This window comes from Balaenoptera acutorostrata, chromosome 11, assembly GCF_949987535.1.
Source record: "Balaenoptera acutorostrata chromosome 11, mBalAcu1.1, whole genome shotgun sequence".
NCBI lineage: Eukaryota > Metazoa > Chordata > Mammalia > Artiodactyla > Balaenopteridae > Balaenoptera > Balaenoptera acutorostrata.
Window position 1 is genome coordinate 101,204,356 of NC_080074.1, and position 18,738 is coordinate 101,223,093.

An 18,738-nucleotide genomic window follows, 5' to 3' on the forward strand; every position below is an offset into this window, starting at 1 on the left:
TGAAATAGATACTAACTAAAGATTGGACAGGTAGGTGGCTGTGGGATGAGGGTTAAGAGTGAGGTCTCTGGAGTTTGCATCCTGACTCCATCACTGTGGTGGGTCATCCCCGGGTCCCATGCCTCCGTGGGGCATCCCCCCAGGCTGACTCTGGGCGTGGCCTGGTGATTTGCTTTGGCCAAAAGAGTGGAAGAAATGATGGACCAGTTCTGATCTTGGCCCTCAAAAGGCTTTGTGCACTTTCCTTCTGTCTTGGAACCTTCGCACCATCCTGAGGATAACCTGTAGAGGACCATGTGGAGGGGAGCCCTCCTAGGCCAGGCCAAGTAAAGCTTCCCATGGACACAAAGGCATGAGGAAGCCCAGCTGAAATCAGCCGAGCCTGGCCCAAGTCAGAGAACCACCAAGCTGACCTATAGACTCACCCAATAATTATTATTAATATTAATTATTATTAACCCAATTATTATTATTAATTATTAATTATTATTATTATTATTAATAATAATTATTATTGTTATTAGACTTTTGGTGGATGATTTTTCTGGGAAAATGCAGTATTAACGTGGCAATGGATAACTGATACAGCCATTTACCAGCTCGGTGACCTTGGGCAAGCTATTTAATCTCAACGTACCTCAACTTCCTTGTCTGTAGAGTGGGGATGTGGTGGCCGTTTTTGATAGCTTGCAATTGAGTCTCTTGTCTGGCGATTACTTCAGCCGAAGAGCTACCTCTCCCAAGGTTCTGCCACCTTCCCCAGGGCAGCCTGCATCTGGTGGCCGGCTGGTGTGTGTATAAAGGTCTGGCCCCCTTGTTCGGGATGAGTCTGCAAGGCCATCCTGACTCCAGAGCTGCCTGTGGGATCAGCCAAGCCTCTGTCGTGACTGTACTGTCTTCCTACTCCTCCCTCTGCCCAGTCCAGCTCTGTTTCTCCTCCACACGGGTTGAATCCAAGAGTGCTTCCAATAAACCTCTTCCATTCATATCTCCATCTGAAGGGTCTGATTTCCTGGAACTCACGTGTGAGAGCAAGGGACCACATGCCAAGTTCTGGCCAATGAGGTGAAAGCAAAAGAATCACATGACAGTTTCCGGAAATGTTCCTTGAGACTGTTGCCTTCTAGAGAACCAACTGGTGGCTGCCCAGGGAGGTGGGGGTAGGAGAGGGAGTGGGAGTTAGGGGTTAGCAGATGCAAACGATTGTACATAGGATGGCTAAACAACAATGTCCTGCTGTAGAGCACAGGGAGCTATATTCAATAGCCTGTGATAAACCATAATGGAAAAGACTATGAACAAGAATACATATATATGTATAACTGAATCACTTTGCTGTGCAGTAGAAAATAACACAACATTGTAAACCAACTATACTTCAATAAAATAAATTTTTAAAAATACCGTTGTCTTCAAACTCTGTGCTTGTTACCACTACGAAAAGAATTTTGGAAAACTGTATACATCCTTGCGTATCTTTTAGACCTAAAATTTTTCTTTAGAGTTTTAAACGTAAATTTAAAAATTTTTTAATCAATATTAACATTTAAAAGTAAAACTATTCACTTTTATTTTAAATTTTATATAAAAAAATAAAGTTTGTAAAAAACTTGCAAAATAATATAATGACTTCTTGTATGCCTTTTCCTAGATTCATTAATTATTAACGTATTAAACTTAAAAAGAAATATTTTGGGGCGATTGTACTTCCCCAGAGAGGTGGCCAGAGCTGCTCTTGACTTCCCTAAATGTTTTCAGAGAGGCAGCAATAGTACAGTTGTTTAGCTCAAGTTTGGAGTCAGGCAGCCTTGATTTGAACCCTAGTTCTGACACTTATTAGCTCTGTGGCCTGGGCAAGTTATTTAATCTCTCTGTATCCCAAAATCTATCTCATATGGTTGTGTGAGGACCCAAGTGAGTTAATATTATAAAGCACTTACAATGTTACCTGACATATTGTATGTTCAATTTATGTTTATGGTACAAATAAAATGCACCAATAAACAAACAATTATTTATTGTTAGAATAATTAGGCTTCAGAGCATATTAACAACAAGAGAAGACACTATAATACTAGTAAGTTGCAGGCTTACAAAATATGTACTTAATGATTGTTGTTAAATGCATTATTTACAGGAGAATCACATAACATTGCTGTTAAAGTTAATCTAATAAGAATATGGTAGGAATAAACAAATGAGCAGAGAAATGACTGATGATTGACAGCAGGCAGGAGACGTATCCAAATTTTTAAAAAAAGAATGATTTTCCATTATCCAATGATTTGGGGGCAAAAGTTAATGAAACATTTTTTCTACAAGTCATTAAATGTTTGCAAAAATATAGAACACTAAAGTGCCTCTGATATATGTTCCTTTTATTTAAAGACGTCGTGTTCAGCTGTTGAAAGTAAATGTGAAACTTTTCACTTCCTCCTCCTGGAAGTCATGCAAATATGCAAAGGCGAACAGACCCAGACAGGACAGCTGAGGGTGCCAGCCAAGCTCTTGCACGGCTGAGAATAGCCAGGGCGCGGGTGCGCCTCGCAGCAGATCGGCATCGAATGCCCAGACGCTCTTTAAGAATCATGAATATTTTTAAGACAGACAGATAAGGCACGGCGCTTGGTCATGTGTTTGTCACCTGCGTGATATAAAGTATGATCACCTTCAGAACTTCACCTGCTTTGTGCTCAAGGGATTTGCCCTCAGGAATCAGGCATTCTTAGACAATTGGGGGTGTATGGAAATGAGTACCATCATTGGGCTTCCCTGGTGGTCCAGTGGTTAAGACTCCACGCTTCCGCTCTAGGGGGCGCGGGTTCCAACCCTGGTCGAGGAAGTTCCGCATGCCTTGAGGCGCAGCCCCTCTGTGACATATCTGAATCCAGAACACCCCAACATGGGCCAAAGTATCTTTTTATTTTAGTTTTTTATTTTTATTTTTTAGCACTGCTTTATGTACTCATTTTCTATTAAATCCTTAAAAAAAGTTTTTTTTTATTCAAGTATAGTTGATTTACAATGTTGTATTAGTTTCAGGTGTACAGCAAAGTGAATCAGTTATACATATACATATACATATATCCACTCTTTTTTAGATTCTTTTCCCATATAGGCCATTACAGAGTACTGAGTTCCCTGTGCTATACAGTAGGTCCTTATTAGTTATCTATTTTATATATAGTAGTGTGTATATGTCAGTCCCAATCTCCCAATTTATCCTTCCCCTCCCTTCCCCCTGGTAACCGTAAGTTTGTTTTCTACATCTGTGACTCTATTTCTGTTTTGTAAATAAGTTCATTTTTACCCTTTTTACGGATTCCCCATATAAGAGATATCATATGATAGTGGTCTTTCTCTGTCTGACTTGCTTCACTCAGTATGACAATCTCCAGGTCCATCCACAAAATATCTTCTTTTTATTAATTTCACATTGTGCCCATAACAAAAATACATACATGACAGAGAAGACATGAAGATGTGTCATAGGCTTGTGGTGATTCGATTAAAAGAGGATTCATCAAAACTGATATTTTGGTGTCCTTTTGTTTGGGGCCACAAAGCTTTTGCATTCCAAGCATTGATAATAATTAACAATAATTCACAACAAAATCCAGGAGGGGTGAGAGGCTGAGGCACACCTGAAGTGTCTCGCGTGGCATGGATTAAACACCTTCCCTCTCCATTAGACAAAATTATTTTCAGCAATAATCATAAAAAGAAACGATGACATTTCATGTTTGTCCTGACTCAACAAAAAAAAGTCTAACCTGTAATTTGCCCTCCTTTTCACTGTTTAAAATTTTTAAACGCATATAAAAAGTCCAAGTAGACAGAGGTAAACAATTCATTTCTTTTGTCTTTATCGTCGAGGTGCTATCATGGTTTCCTTTGAATCTACTGTTCGAACACAGATACGTGTTGCAGAGATGGAGGTGCTGACCTAGCGTGAAGGGAGCTCAGATGATTCCGAAGGAGGGAATCCTCATAAACTCACTCTGGAAAGGGGTACATGGGGCTGAGTTGGTGGGTGTCAGGGGCCCGCTGTATAACTGGAGTTTTCAGGATTAAATTCTATGTTGAATATAATGTTTTTTAAAGGTTAAATTACACAAATACACCAATTTGAAGTTTACATTATCTATGATTGAAAGCCAGTGGTAACCACAACATTTGTGTAAATTCAGAACTTAGACCAACAAAATATTTTTTCAGGGAGGAATATGTTATCAATGAGGATGTTTATTTTTTTTTTTAAACACCTTCCCCCAATATTTATTTATTTATTTATTTTTATCTGGTTGTGCCAGGTCTTAGTTGTGGCAGGCAAGCTCCTTAGTTGCGGCTTGCTGGCTCCTTAGTTGTGGCTCACAGGCTCCTTAGTTGCGGCATGCAAACTCTTAGTTGTGGCATGCATGTGGGATGTAGTTCCCTGACCAGGGATTGAACCCGGGCCCCCCTGCACGGACAGCACGGAGCCTTAACCACTGCGGCACCAGGGAAGTCCCTACTGAGGTTGTTTAGAATAGCCCCGAGGTGATAATATAGAGCAGCCCATTTGGGGGCGGTTAATGTTTTAAAATTCTCTATGGACGGGCTTCCCTGGTGGCGCTGTGGTTGAGAGTCTGCCTGCCGGTGCAGGGGACACGGGTTCGAGCCCTGGTCTGGGAAGATCCCACGTGCCGCGGAGCGGCTGGGCCCGTGGGCCACAATTACTGAGCCTGCGCGTCTGGAGCCTGTGCCCCGCAACAAGAGAGGCCGCGACAGTGAGAGGCCCGCGCACCGCGATGAAGAGTGGCCCCCACTTGCCGCAACTAGAGAAAGCCCTCGCACAGAAACAGACCCAACACAGCCATAAATAAACAAATACTTTAAAAAAAAAAAAAAAAGTAAAAAAGTCTATTAATAAAAAAAAAAAAAAGAATTTAAAATTTAAAATTCTCTATGGACGATGCAGCCTATTGCCTGCCCACGGTGGTGGTTGCGGGGTCGGGGGGAGTCCCACTACCCTCCTCTTGCACACGGTTGATAAGAGGCCCACCTTTCCTTTATAAGGTGGCAGAACAGTCAACAGGCAGGTGGGACAGAGAACCAGCGGATACCTTGAGCGCAGGCAGGAAGGAGGGGATAGAGAATTTGAGTTGGTGGCAATCGATTCTCTTCCAATGGTGTGTTGAGTACTCCTTGGGCCGAGGCAGACGGACTTGCCCTCAGGCTGGCAGAGGGGGAAGGAGCCTGGGCTCTGGAGGACTCCATGGAGAGCGCCCTGATTTCACTGATGTGAGAAATAAGATTCCACTTTTCATGGGGTTTCTGACACTTCCAGGGGTCAGGGAAGGTCCCGAGATTTCAGAGGCCTGAGATCTAAAGGACGAATAGGTGTTTTCTGAGTAAAAAGAAGAGGGAAGAAAATTTCATGGAGCTGGAAGCTCAGATAGGAAAGTCAAGAGCCAAGAACCAGGGCTTCCCTGGTGGCGCAGGGGTTAGGAATCTGCCTGCCAATGCAGGGGACACGGGTTCGTGCCCCGGTCCGGGAAGATCCCACATGCCGCGGAGCAACTAAGCCCATGTGCCACAACTACTGAGCCTGCGCTCTAGAGTCCTCGAGCCACAACTACTGAAGCCCATGTGCCCTAGAGCCCATGCTCCGCAATGAGAGAAGCCACCGCAATGAGAAGCCCACGCACCGCAATGAAGAGTAGCCCCTGCTCACTGCAGCTAGAGAAAGCCCACGCACAGCAACGAAGGCCCAACGCAGCCAAAAATAAAATAAGATAAAAAAGAGCCAAGAGCCAGCGTGGTGAGTTTGAGGAATGGAAATAAGCTCAGGTTCGAGAGGACCTTGGGGGTCGTGAGCAGGAACTCCAGAAGAATGGCTAATGATTCATCTGGGTTTGTTGGCCTGGCCCAGTGCCATGGTCTGGGAGCTCTGTGTTCTAGGAGGTTCTCAGAGGCCAATCCAGAAATCCAGGGCCCTGCCCTCCCGGGGTTGCCCTGGGCAACCTCTGTTAGTAAAGAATCCTGTTTACTACCTTGTGACTCATACTCACCTGTGGTTTCTATAGTTGCCACGAACAATGAAGCATAAATCCATTCCTGGAGGGTGGGGTCCTCAGGGTGAGGCCATCCTCTTCCTTTTCTGGCTCAGAACCTGGCAGAGTTTCCCAGACTATAGCAGAGGGGACTGGGGGAGAGAGAGTTTGTCTACTGAATCTCAGGTGTGGGTTTCCTTGGGAGGGGAAGGAGCTGAGTGGGATAGAGGGACAGATCTCTGCAGTCGGGCCTGGGAGAACACTGAGTGCAGCCCCCAAGCTGATCAGAAGCTCCCTCTCTCTAGATAATTATGGGGAGAGCCCAAGAGATGGAGAGAGAGAGGGAGAGAGAGAGAGAGAGAGAGAGCGCCTTCGGGTACAGAAAAGTTACAGCAAGATTCAGGGGGAGCCAGGCACTTTCTTCACCAGAGACAAACGGGGTTTGGTCCCCAGGGTGGTGGTGGGATGATAGGCCAGATTCAGAAATGCAAAGCTGGGGTTGGAGGGTGGGGCGTGGGGACGTACACAAAGGAACCAGAAGAAAGGAAGCCAAAGGGACAGACAGTCTAAAAGACCATCTCAGGGAGATGCAAGAGGGAGGAGATTTGGGTATATGTGTATATGTATAGCTGATTCACTTTGTTATAAAGCAGAAACGAACACACCATTGTAAAGCAATTATACTCCAATAAAGATGCTAAAAAAAATAAAAAATAAAAGACCATCTCATATGTATAACTGATTCACTTTGCTATACACCTGAAACTAACACATTGTAAATCAACTAGACTCCAAAAAAAAAAAAAAAAAAACCACCATCTCATCCCATACGTTTGCACAAAGTCTTACAGGTTACAAAGCACCTGTGCGTCCACTTTCTCATTTGCTTTTCACAGAAGCCATGTGAGGAAAAGCCAGAGCAGGGAATACAATCTATCCTAGAACAGGGAGACTAAGGTTTATCGAAGTTGACTAACACAGTCAAGGTCAAAACCAAGACGAGAATCTAGACCTCCTGGCTCACAGTCAAGTGCCCTTTCCACTAAACCAATGTTTTTCAAACTTTGGCATCTACAGACCGTTTTAGTGGATGTCTGGTACACACAAAGTACTAAAATTTTTGATACATTTAAAAAATTATCACAAATTTTAAAGTAGCATAATGAAACATTTATTTTAAAAAGTAATAAATCAGGGACTTCCCTGGTGGCGAAGTGGTTAAGAATCCAGTTAAAAAATGGGCAAATGGTTTGAATAGATATTTCTCCAAAGAAGGTATACAAATGGCCAAAAATCACATGAAAAGATGTTTTTAACATCTTTAGTTACTAGGGGAACTTTAGTTACTCAGAACCACAATGAGATGCTACTTCACATCCCCTGGGACAGTTATAACAACAACATCGACAACGACAAGTGTAGGCGGGCATGTAGAGAAAGTGGAATCCTCATACATTGCTGCTGGGAATGTAAAACGTTTCCGCTGCTGTGGAAAGCAGTTTGGCAGTTTCGTAAAGGGTAAAACATAAAATTACCATAGGACTCAGCAATTTCATTCCTGGGAGAACTGAAAACATACGTTCACACGCAAGCTCGTACATGAATGTTCATAGAAGCATTATTCAAAATAGCCAAAAACCAGAAACAACCCAATGTCCATCAACTGACGAATAGGTAAACAAAGTGGGGTCTATCCATACAGTGGAATATTACTCAGCCGTGAAGAGGAGTGAAGTACTATTACGTGCTATGACACGGATGAATCTCGAAAGCATGGTGCTAAGTGAAACAAGCCAGTCACAGAAGGCCACATAGTGTATGATGCCATTTATATGAAATGTCTAGAACAGGTAAAGTCATAGAGACAGAAAGTAGATTAGCAGTTGCCAGTGGTTGGGGGAGGATGGGAATCTGGATTAACAGCTAATAGGTATGGGGTTTCTTTCTGGGGTGATAAGAATGTTCTGGAAGTAGATAGTGGTGCTGGTTGCACGACATAGTGAATATACTAAAAATCACTGAAGTGTACACTTTTAAATGGTGAATTATTATTTTTTTAATAAATTTATTTATTTATTTTGAGCTGCACTGGGTCATCGATGCTGCACGCGGGCTTTCTCTAGTTGCAGCGAGCGGGGGCTACTCTTCGTTGAGGTGCACAGCCTTCTCACTGCAGTGGCTTCTCTACTGCAGTGGCTTCTCTTGTTGTGGAGCACGGGCTCTAGTCTTGCGGGCTTCAGTAGTTGCGGCACGCAGGCTCAGTAGTTGTGCCTCACGGGCTCTAGAGCGCAGGCTCAGTAGTTGTGGCACACGGGCTTAGTTGCTCCGTGGCATGTGGGATCTTCCCGGGCCAGGGCTCGAACCCATGTTCCCTGCATTGGCGGGCGGATTCTTAACCACTGGGCCACCAGGGAAGCCCTAAAATGGTGAATTTTATGTTATGTGAATTATATCTCAATAAAATGCTAAAACTAAACAAGGCTCATGTGAACTCCTTTGCCCTCCAGCATCCGTGTACTTCCTAGGGGTTGCGGGTAGGAAGCAGGTTCTTGTACTTGCTGCCTATTTCTGTGACCACGTTGAAAAGAATGTGTCCTTAGTGACTGCAGTTTGACTCATGGTGAAATTATTTTCTATTTCCTTCAACACTGAATTGGGTTCAGGACACGTATTGAGGGCAGTCAGTGGTTCTCCGTGAATTAAACAGTGTTGGAACTGGAATTCATATGATGATAATAATAATAACTGACCTTCACTGAGTGCTTTCTATTCAATATATGCCAGACATTGCCCTAAATGCTTCATATGTAGTTCTTCACTAATCTTTACCACAACTGTATGAAATAGGCATTGTTATTACTGTTATCAACATCATTCCCAATTTTCAGAGGGAAAAACTGAAGCTCAGAGTTAGACAACCTCCTTTATTAGAATTTAGACCTCCTGCCTTCTTGCTCCCAAAGCCAGTGTTTCATCTGTCCTGATTCCAGTGTGTCTTTTTCATTTACCAAATAATCCCTAATAAGACAAAGTATTTTTCTCTTGCAGTAGAGAATTTTAGAGATAAGCGGAACAGAAACTCATTGACTACTTTGCCATCATATATGTTTTCCCCCTTCTGAAAGCTATTGCATCATCTGGATGTGAGGATTTTCACCAGCCACAAAGAGAACTGAATGCTGGCATCTGTACCTAATGGTGATTGCTCTTGAACCTGGTTTGCCATTGTTCTCTGACATCCAACAGTGGCGATAAAACTGCTTTCTAAGTATCTATGTCACTAACTTCACAACTGGTTTGTCTGTCTTCTCTGGTGTGTGTCTTGTATTCGTGTTTGCTCTGAAGAGTGAGGGCAACTTGGAGTGATGTGCTATATTCCTGGGGCCTTTCTCTCTATCACAAACTTAATTTTTTATTCTGGGAAATGCTATAGTGCACTTATTCTGGAAAAAATCAGTAGGCTCTCACTATGACCGATACACAAGCTTTAATGACTTTGAACCTCGATTTGACATTTTAGAGCTGATAATGCACTGGGGACAGGGGTGAATAGTCAATAAAACCCAGTTTCCAGATAATGTTTGTGGTAGTTCCTATTTGCAGTTTCTTTTTTCTTACTGTGCAAAATAATCACTCACATTTTCCTTCATCCCAGCACCTTTAGACATATTATATCCCCACTGAAACCCAGTTCACAGTTTATGAATGGCATTGTTCTGAGTTGTGAGATCCCTATTACTACCTTAATTGCTACATTTACAAGTCAAGGAAGCACTTTTGAGCCATTCATGAGTTTTTCTAATTTGGGGGTATAACATAGCACAACAGTATGAACATGTAAAGCACATTTTAAAAGGTAAACAAAAACATGCATATGACAGGAAAATGATTCACCAGAGTCTCCTGTCCCCATTAATTAAATCTTTAAGAATCTGAAATCTTTAGGATTGTAATAATTATTAATATAATGAGACGCTGTGATAGCTGTAATCAATGCCACATTTTGAATTTGTGAAAAGTGGGGAACTAAGATGCTTATTACTTTTTCCCTGAAACTACCAGTCTACCTGAGAGCCCAGTGATACAACTTTCCTTGGAAACATTTCAAGCCTCCAAGAGTTGTTTCTTTAAGAAAATTAATTAATTTATTTATTTTTGGCTGCGTTGGGTCTTTGTTGCTGCGCGTGGGCTTTCTCTAGCTGCAGCGGGCAGGGGCTACTATCCGCGGTGTGCGGGCTTATTGAGGTAGCTTCTCTTGTTGCGGAGCACGGGCTCTAGGCACGTGGGCTCTAGTTGTGGCGTGCGGGCTCAGTAGTTGTGCCTCCCGGGCTCTAGAGCGCAGGCTCAGTAGTCGTGGCGCACGGGCTTAGTTGCTCCGCAACATGTGGAATCTTCCCGGACCAGGGCTCGAACCCGTATCCCCTGCACTGGTAGGCGTTTCTTAACCACTGCGCCACCAGGGAAGTCCTCCAAGAGTTTTTGTTCGTTTGTTTTTGTTTGGTTTTTTTTTGGCTGCGCCACACCACATGCAGGATCTTGGTTCCTGGACCAGGGATCGAGCACGCGCTCCCTGCAGTGGAAGCACGGAGTCTTAACCACTGGACTGCCAGGGAAGTCCCTCAGTGCTCCAAGAGACTTTAAATTCCTAAGAGATTGGCTGCGGGGAAGGACAGAAGAAGGGTGGACAGAGGCCATCCGAGGTGCTGAGGGTAGGCTCGGAGCAGGGACTCGGAATCCCGCATTTCTCCCCCGGCCTGGGAATCCTAGGCAACAATTCTATCCCACCGCCAGGGGACGCTGTAGAACTAGGGATGGCGGGGTTGCTTTAGTTATTCCCCAGGCATTCTTGACCGCTAGCACTTCGCTTTGTTTTTCTCCCTTATATTCAGGTTCTTAACCTGGTGACTCTGGTCAGGCTTCTGATGGTCAGTGAACACCTAGAATTTATGTGTAAAATATGTGTTTAGCTTCATTTTTCTATCTAGAGGGAGGTTTTATAGTTTTGATCAGACTCAAAGTAATAGTATCCCCTTGAGAGAGTAGAATGCAATGATGTTAGGTACTAATATGCTGACATCTATCGGTGGCGAGCACTTGTTATATATAATTTAACACAATAATCCTCAAAATTACCTTGCAAGATATCCCCATTTTACAGAAAACAAAACCCCAAAACCCCTGAAGTTCAGAGAGATGAAAGTACTTTGCCCCATGACACACAGCTAGTAAGTGGTGAGGCTGGGATTTAACTCCAGGAATGCCTGCTTCTCACTGTGCTGTTGCTACACCGAGAAAAAAAGCCAGAGACTCACTCATTCATCAGCAAAGATGTGGGAGGGACTGAGTGTGTGTCCAGCACCCTGTACTGGGTGCTGGGGTAGAGGGGGATCGGACAGCTCTGCTTCCTGACTTCTTGGGGCTTAGTGCCTGGAGGTGATGGCAGCGATGGTGGTCATGTCAGCAGGAAACAGGCAGTAAACAAATAAGCCTGTAATTGCAAACTGAGAAAAGTGCTCTGAAGGAAATAAAGGGGACAGCGACAGAGAAAAATGGGGAAATCTACAGATAGTTTGGCCAGGGAAAACCTGAGCATGTTAGTTCAGAGTAAATGGTGGGGATTGCCATGGGAAAAGGTGGAGACAGAGGCTTCCGGGAGGGACGAGCCTGGTCTGGGTACGCAGAGGCAGCTGGTGCGGCTGAACAGGGGACCCAGAGCAGAGGTGAGGGTGACAGAGGAGTAGAAGTCATCGGGGCTTTCTAGACCAAGTAAGGAATTCAGATTCTATTCTCATAATAGGAAGCCATTCTAGGGTTTAAAGCAGGAGAGAAATGCCAGCTAATTTATGTTTTTCTTATTTTTAATTGTAAAAAACCCCCAACACAATGCCAAATTTACCATCTTAACCATTTTTTTAGGTTTACAGTTCAGTAGTGTTAAGTACATTCACATTGTTGTGCAATCAATTTCCAGAACTCTTCATTTTGTAAAACTAAAATTCTGTACCCACCAAACAACAACTTCCCATGTCCGTCCCCCCGGCCCCGCATTCCCTGGCAACCACGGTTCCACTTCTTTCTGTCTCTGTGGATTTGACCACAGTAGGGACCTCATGTAAGTGGAATCATACACTGTATGTGTGTGACTGACTTATTTCACTTAACATAATGTCCTCAAGGTTCATCTATGTTGTAGCGTGAATCAGAATTTCCTTCATCGGGGAGGAAGAGGAGCAGGATCAGAGGCTATGGTGATGGATGGTCCTCCCACGTGGATGTGGCCTGGCAGAGTGAGAGCAGAGTCACGGGGAGAGCAAGCATAGAGCCAGGAGCCGAGTCTTCAGGGAAGGAGGGGAAGTGGCCAAGAGGCCAGAGGACAACAGCAAGAAGGGGCACCAGGAAGAAGGGGAGCGGGAGCTAAAGCTGATCGCCCAGATTCCTCAAGGATGTTTATACAGGGGTGGCAGGGGTGGTGGTGGGACGACACTTCTAGAAGCAGCCATGAGGAGCCAGGGGGATGCAAACCTCACTTACTGCCCGTCAGGTATGTAGGGAATGTGAGAATAAAATCAAGGCTAGGTTTGGGGAAGAATTTTCTGACCTGGACAGGGTATGAAGCATGAAGACCGGCAGCTAAAGGAGCCCTAGGCGGCATCTTTTCTTCCAGGAGAGGTTTGGGAGCAGAACTGACCCCTCCACCACCCTTCATTTCCTGTCTCCCCATTTTTTTTTGGCGGAGTCTGAATCACTGGGCCGCCAGGGAAGTCCCTCTCTCCATCTCCTTGAGGCCTGTTGGGGCTGCCTGGCCTCTTTGGCAGAGAGGTTTCATTCATCTACGGAGCTCCATGAAATGTAGACACTCACTCTTCTAGGCACTGGAGAGACAGCGGTGAATAAAACAGAGGAAAAGAAATCGCGGCCCCACAGAGCTGGCTTCCCAGCAGGGGGATTTGTTTAGGTGGGTTCTCATGCAAAAGCATCCAGCAGGGTAACTTACTCACCGGTGCTGGAATCTGGATGTGGGCTGAGTTCAACCGTGAGTCACATGGGTTGCCTGCAGGAAGGGAGAGGGGGGATGACATTGAGAAAATGGAAAGAGCCCCAGGGCTTGGGGGCTGAGGCCTGGGTCCCAGCAACCTTGAACTAGTCATTTACTTTTCCTGGGACTTTACCTGTTAGCTGATCTGTAAAGGGGCAGGATAATCCCTCATTCCCCAATTGCTGTGGAATTAAAGTGCTGCCTAAACAATTAAGTGGTGTACAAATTGTCATTACAGGGACTTCCCTGGTGGCGCAGTGGTTAAGAATCCGCCTGCCAATGCAGGGAACACTGGTTTCGAGCCCTGGTCCGGGAAGATCCCACATGCCGCGGAGCAACTAAGCCCTTGAACCACAACTACTGAGCCTGCACTCTAGAGCCTGCGAGCCACAACTACTGAGTCCACGTGCTACGACTACTGAAGCCCGCGCGCCTAGAGCCCATGCTCCGCAACAAGAGAAGCCATGACAATGAGAAGCCCACGCACCGCAACGAAGAGTAGCCCCCGCTCGCAGCAACGAAGACCCAACGCAGCCAAAAATAAATAAATAAATATTTTTTAAAAAAATTGTCATTACACCATAACTTAAGCCTTCATTTCCTTCTCTGAGTATGGGTGCATAATGGCAACTGCCTCCCCCAGGGTGGCTGTGAGTATGAATTAAATGTATAAACTAAGCACAAAAGGCTTCCGCAGCTCCTCAGCTCAGAAGGTGGAGACGCGTAGGGGTGAGGAGGGCGGGGCCACGGGGCGGGGGCTGGCAGGGGGCGGGCGCAGAGCGCTGGGAGGGGCAGCGGGGAGTCAGGGCGGCCGCCAGGGGGCGCCACGGGGCGGCGGGGGCGGTGGGGGGGGTAGAGGGAGCGGGTCCCGGGGGAGGTGGGTGACTCACGGCGGCGGGAAGGAAGATGAGTCAGCCGTCCTCTGGCTTCCCGCGCCCGCCGCGCCCCGGCCGCCGCCCGCAGCTGACCCTCGGGAGGGCCCCCAAGGGCGCCGCCCTGCCGCCGGCCGGGCCCGGGCTTCCCCAAAGCGGGGGCGCGCTGGGCCCAGCGCTCGGCGTTTTCTCCTTCGGGGCCGGGGCTGCGGGAGGAGACTTCGTGCTTGTCTGGGCCCGGGCGCGCCCAGGCTGATCCAAGGGCGGCGGGTGCCAGCTCGGGAGCCGGCGGAGGCGCTGCCCGGGGGCTCGGGCTGGGCGGTGGCCCTTCCTGCGGGCGGGGGTGGAGGGGCGTGGTTCCCTGGGGAACCGCTCCCAACGAGGCGGCCGGGCCCTCTGGGATGCTCCGGGTGCCGGGTGGGCTGCGGGCGGCGCGGAGAAACTCGCCCTCATGCCAAAGCCACACGCAGAAAGCCGGCTCTGTACCTTGGCGTGCCGTCTGTTTTCGCCTCTTCCCAGACTAAGTCAGAAGGAAGAGGAACCCTGGTCCCGGCTGCAGGTTGACAGGTGCCCGGTGTCCAGAGAGGGTCTGGCTCAGCACCTCGGGGGTCACAGATGCCCGAGGCCTTGCGGAGCCTGGGCCCTGGCTTCGCTTGGGAGATCCGGCCCAGGCAGGGAGGTGATTTGTCCAAAGGCCTCAGAGAGGAGGCCGAGCTCCTGGGTCTGGACCTCCTGCTCACCAGGCCATGGAAAGTGCTTAAAATAGTGCCTGGCGCATAGTCAGACGTAATGTATAATAAATAATATATGTATATATATGTGTCTCATAGCTCATCTTTATGGGGCGCTTACTGCATGCCCGGTATTGTTGCAAGTGTTCTTCAATGGATTAATTGTTTGATTCTCACCACTGCACTAAGACATGGATACTATTCTTATCGCCATATGGCAGCTGAGGAAACATGCTCAGAGAAGTTAGGTAACCTGCCCAACATCACACAGCTAGGAAGTATAGTGTGGGAGTTAAACCCAGACTCCCTGACTTAAGAGGCCGTATGCATGAGGCTGACTTCAAATATTGTTGAGGTCCAGGTGTTGACACAGAAATTAACCAGTCGATCTAAGAAAGAAATGGGAAGTTTTATTCACGCCAAACTGACGGTTATAACCTGGGAACAGCCTCTCAGAAAGCTCTGAGAACTGTTTGGCCTGTTAGAGGTCAAAGCACAGTTACGTAAGTTTTGAGAGAGGGCTGTATATTAAATGACGTATTATTGACAGTTTACACAATCCAGATCCACTCATACAAAGCGTGGTCATGGGTCATCGTGGCCTCTTACAAGACTAAGAAGGAAGGTTATCTCTTAAGCAGTTGTGACCCTTTATGAGATTAAGAAAGAATGTGATCTCCAAAGGAGATCGGGTTAATGCAGATGCAACACACACACACACACACACACACACACACACACACACACACGAGGAGGGAGGAATCCCAGATGGGCAAAGAAAATTTTTATGTTTAAATTTTTCTTGTCTTACCATAAAATTTGAATTTTATTTCATCACCGGAGTATGCTGCAGATGGTTTGCTTCTCAGGGTGTCTGAAGAGCATAGCGTTAAACCGAGAGCTAGCTCCGTGCTGGGGTGGGGGAAGCCCTGCCCCTCCTGCTGGGGCCTCAGTTCTGCAGTTTCCCACGTGCCACAGTGCAGAAGAGAAGCGCTGGGCATCACTCTTGTCCAGTCGTTGGCTATCCCTATTGTAACCAAAAGTGGGGTCCGGCTGCTCGCTGCTCAAAAGCCAATAAAGAGGCCAGGCTGTTGGAGAGAAGAGTTTGCTTTATTTTGGATGCGGCAACCCTGGGGGGTGGGGGGGAGGGTGGACACCTGTCCAAAGACTGAATTCCCCCCTGCCCCGCCCCATCAATCAGGGGGCAAGAGCTTTTGTAGACAGAGGGAGGGGGCTAATGCAGAAACAGCACAGTCAGCTCTGGCAGTCATCTTGAAATTAATCATGAGGCGGTGTGACCAGCATCATCTTGATTGTTTTAAGTACAGTCAGTCTTCAGTTCCAGGGTTGGTTTGTTCCCATTTCCTTGAGGCCAGTTCTCAGAATTGTGGCAGCTTATGTCATGGCTACAGCCTGGTCATCATGTAGTTCACTTCTTCCACCTGGTGGAGGTTTCAGTATCTATAAGACAGCTCACAGGATATGGCTCAGAATATTATCTATAGCCCTTGAGGAGGAGCTAAAGGTCCTTGACTTTGCTTAATGACTAAATTATTATTATTTGGTCTCCTTTGACTGTTTTCCTTTGCTTCTGCATTTTCTCATTTCTCTGATTAAATTTATTCTTTGGCTAAAGTTTTTCCACAGACAAAAGGCAGGCTGAGGACATGGGGGGCAGGGAACATAGGGACCTACTCCGTTTCACTATGGCCCCAGGACCTGGTCTCCGGCCCCCACCATTCCCCCTGCTCAGTTTGATGGACCACACTCACTGCTTTGGGGAACGTTGCCTTTAGCAGAGCTTCCCAAATACCTGCCAACAGAGTGAGGCCTGCTTGGGGTTCTTTAGAATCCCAAGCTGGGGAGCATGTTAAACACACAGATCCCAGCCCATTGCAGAGCTGTGATTCTCAGCCTTGATCATACATTGATACTCAGTGGACTTGATGCCTAGGTCTTCCCCCACCCCGGAGATTCTGATTGAATAGATCTGGAGGTCCCCCTGGGTGTCGGGATGATCCTCGTATGCAGCTGAGATTGAGCACCGCTGCTCCAATGGTTGGGTCCGTAAGGTTGAGGTGGCCCTAGGAAGCTCTATTTTTAAGAACCTGCTTGTGTGATTTTCGGGTGCTGCCGTGTTTGCAAGCCTCTGATGTGGAACTCACTGTCTTCTGATTGGCTTTGAAGAGTGTCCCATATTCTTCTAATGGGACCATCTGCGTCACGTGTGGGAGCTGCTTCGCAGCTTGTCTCGGAAACTTTGCATCAATTCTCCCATGCAAGAAAGGGAGCAGGGTCCCTGCTCAGCCTCTCCTGGCCCCTGTCGCAGTTTACAGGATTTCGCTCCTTACCAGGCACCAGCATTCTTGCCCACCCAGTCATGTTCATTTCTCAAAGGTTCTGGGCAGGGTGGTCAGCTCCTCTGAGCTGGTGGTCACCTGGAGCTTGGGACCCTTGAACCCTTGAACACCAACCAACTGTGTTGGCAGCCCAAGAACCTTAGGGAACCCTCACTTCCATCCTCTTTCTCCAGGTGTTAGTAGACTGTGTTATCATGACAAGTGAGCTGGGTGAGTGACTGCTTCCCCCCCCTCCTCTGGGACATGTTGTTATCCCTCTTTTTCAGTGTTGCCTTCTGCCCTGAAGTAGTTACATCTGCCATCTCCCAGCTTGATAGCCTTTTCTGTGTCTTTGGCTACTATGTGTTCTTCTGGATACTTGGTGCACATGTTGGGTGATAGGCTTGGAGTCTGGGAACCTGAGTTCTGGACTGTGTGCCCCAGGTCATATCACAGCCCACCCCCCCCCAGTCCTCTCCACTTCACTCTGAGTTTTCTGGCATCTCTCTGCTTCTCCCACCCCAATCTCTGCCCCTGCCCAAGTGCTCCACCCTCCGCCCAGAGCTGCCATCCATTGTTCTCCTTGGGAATGGATGCATCATGGGAAATCACTCTGTCTGGGGCCAAGGAGGAAGGAAAGAGGGACGGGAATGGAATGGGCGGGTGATGGAAAAAGTGACTGCCAGCCATTCCCTGGACTTGGGCCTGGAAGGCAGCTCAGTGTGGTTGCCGTGGTGACAGTCAGACAAGCACACTGCTGTTTCTCTGTCCTCCGAACTGAAGAGTACTTGTTGTGCCTTTTCCTGCCTGTTCTGATACCCTCAGGCCCACATCTGGGATGGGGTACAGACCCCCAGGTTTAACTCTCGTGCCTCAGTTTCCCAGCCTGACCAAAGGAAGTTAAAGAGAATGTGCTGGGTATTCCATTTGCCCCTGCAGACCTTCCAACCTTCCCCACCTGCTCTGCACCTTAGAAGGCTGACCTTTGTGGACCCCTTCTCCTGGGCTCCCTTGTCTTCTGGCTTCGGGTCAGCACCCCAGGGGGCTTCACCATCCTGGCTGGTTTCTCTCAACCCCACCTGCCCCTCTGTGATTAACCCCTCCACCAAACTCTCCCTGATCACCCCTTTCTCTCTGTTTGCTGCTGGGGGCCTGACTACTGGAGAAGTCATCTTAACAAGGAGGAAGGAAGGAGGGCAGTCGCTTAAGGACTCCTTTCTCTGCCGTCAGGCTCTGGCAGGGTGGCTATGTGGGTGGGGTAGCCTTGTAGGTGTAATCTGAGATGTACCCAGAAGGCTGCCCTGCCCAGAAATAGCCAGGCTGAAATCCTGAAGTTCAAGGGTCACTCTTTGGGTTAAAAAGTTTCTCTGTAAAGATCCCACATTCCCTGGGAAGGTGAGCACATTACCTTCATTCATTTCTCAACATGTCTTAGTTTTAGCAGGTAAGAAGCTTGACTGTAAGCTTCAAAATGCAAGGACTGTGACTGTCTTCCTTGTGTAGACATGGGTGGCATGGGGCCTGGTGAAGAGTAGGCTTAAAATAATATCTGCTGAATAAATTCATTCCCCATTCAATACATGTTTCTTGAGCACCTACTGTGTTCCAGGTGTTCTAGGTTCTTGGGATACATTAATGAACAAAACCAATAAAGATCCCCCTCAAACAGAGAGGCAGACAGTACATTTTATATACATACATATACATATATGTATGTGTGCATGT

The 18,738-nt window shown here is 47.0% G+C and overlaps 1 protein-coding gene across 1 annotated transcript; it reads right to left on the reverse strand.

Moving 5' to 3' along the window:
* Window positions 1-11,914: 11,914 nt before the first annotated feature.
* Window positions 11,915-16,890, reverse strand: LOC114236301 (uncharacterized). Its single transcript, XM_057557567.1, has 5 exons — window positions 16,840-16,890; window positions 13,962-14,274; window positions 13,030-13,086; window positions 12,634-12,907; window positions 11,915-12,314 (listed from the first exon to the last, which is right to left on the reverse strand). The coding sequence occupies exons 1-4, from the start codon at window positions 16,888-16,890 to the stop codon at window positions 12,858-12,860; spliced, it is 471 nt and encodes a 156-aa protein (XP_057413550.1). The 3' UTR covers window positions 11,915-12,314; window positions 12,634-12,857.
* Window positions 16,891-18,738: the final 1,848 nt, after the last annotated feature.

Excerpts from the sequence above, each read along its gene's own strand:
- LOC114236301 (XM_057557567.1), bottom strand. The coding sequence starts at position 16,890 with ATGGTCCCATTAGAAGAATATGGGACACTCTTCAAAGCCAATCAGAAG. Across the intron at positions 14,275-16,839 it reads TCAAAGCCAATCAGAAGACA|GAAGGGCCACCGCCCAGCCC; the intron begins GTGAGTTCCACA and ends CCCCGCCCGCAG. Across the intron at positions 13,087-13,961 it reads TCATCTTCCTTCCCGCCGCC|GCAACCCATGTGACTCACGG; the intron begins GTGAGTCACCCA and ends CCCTTCCTGCAG.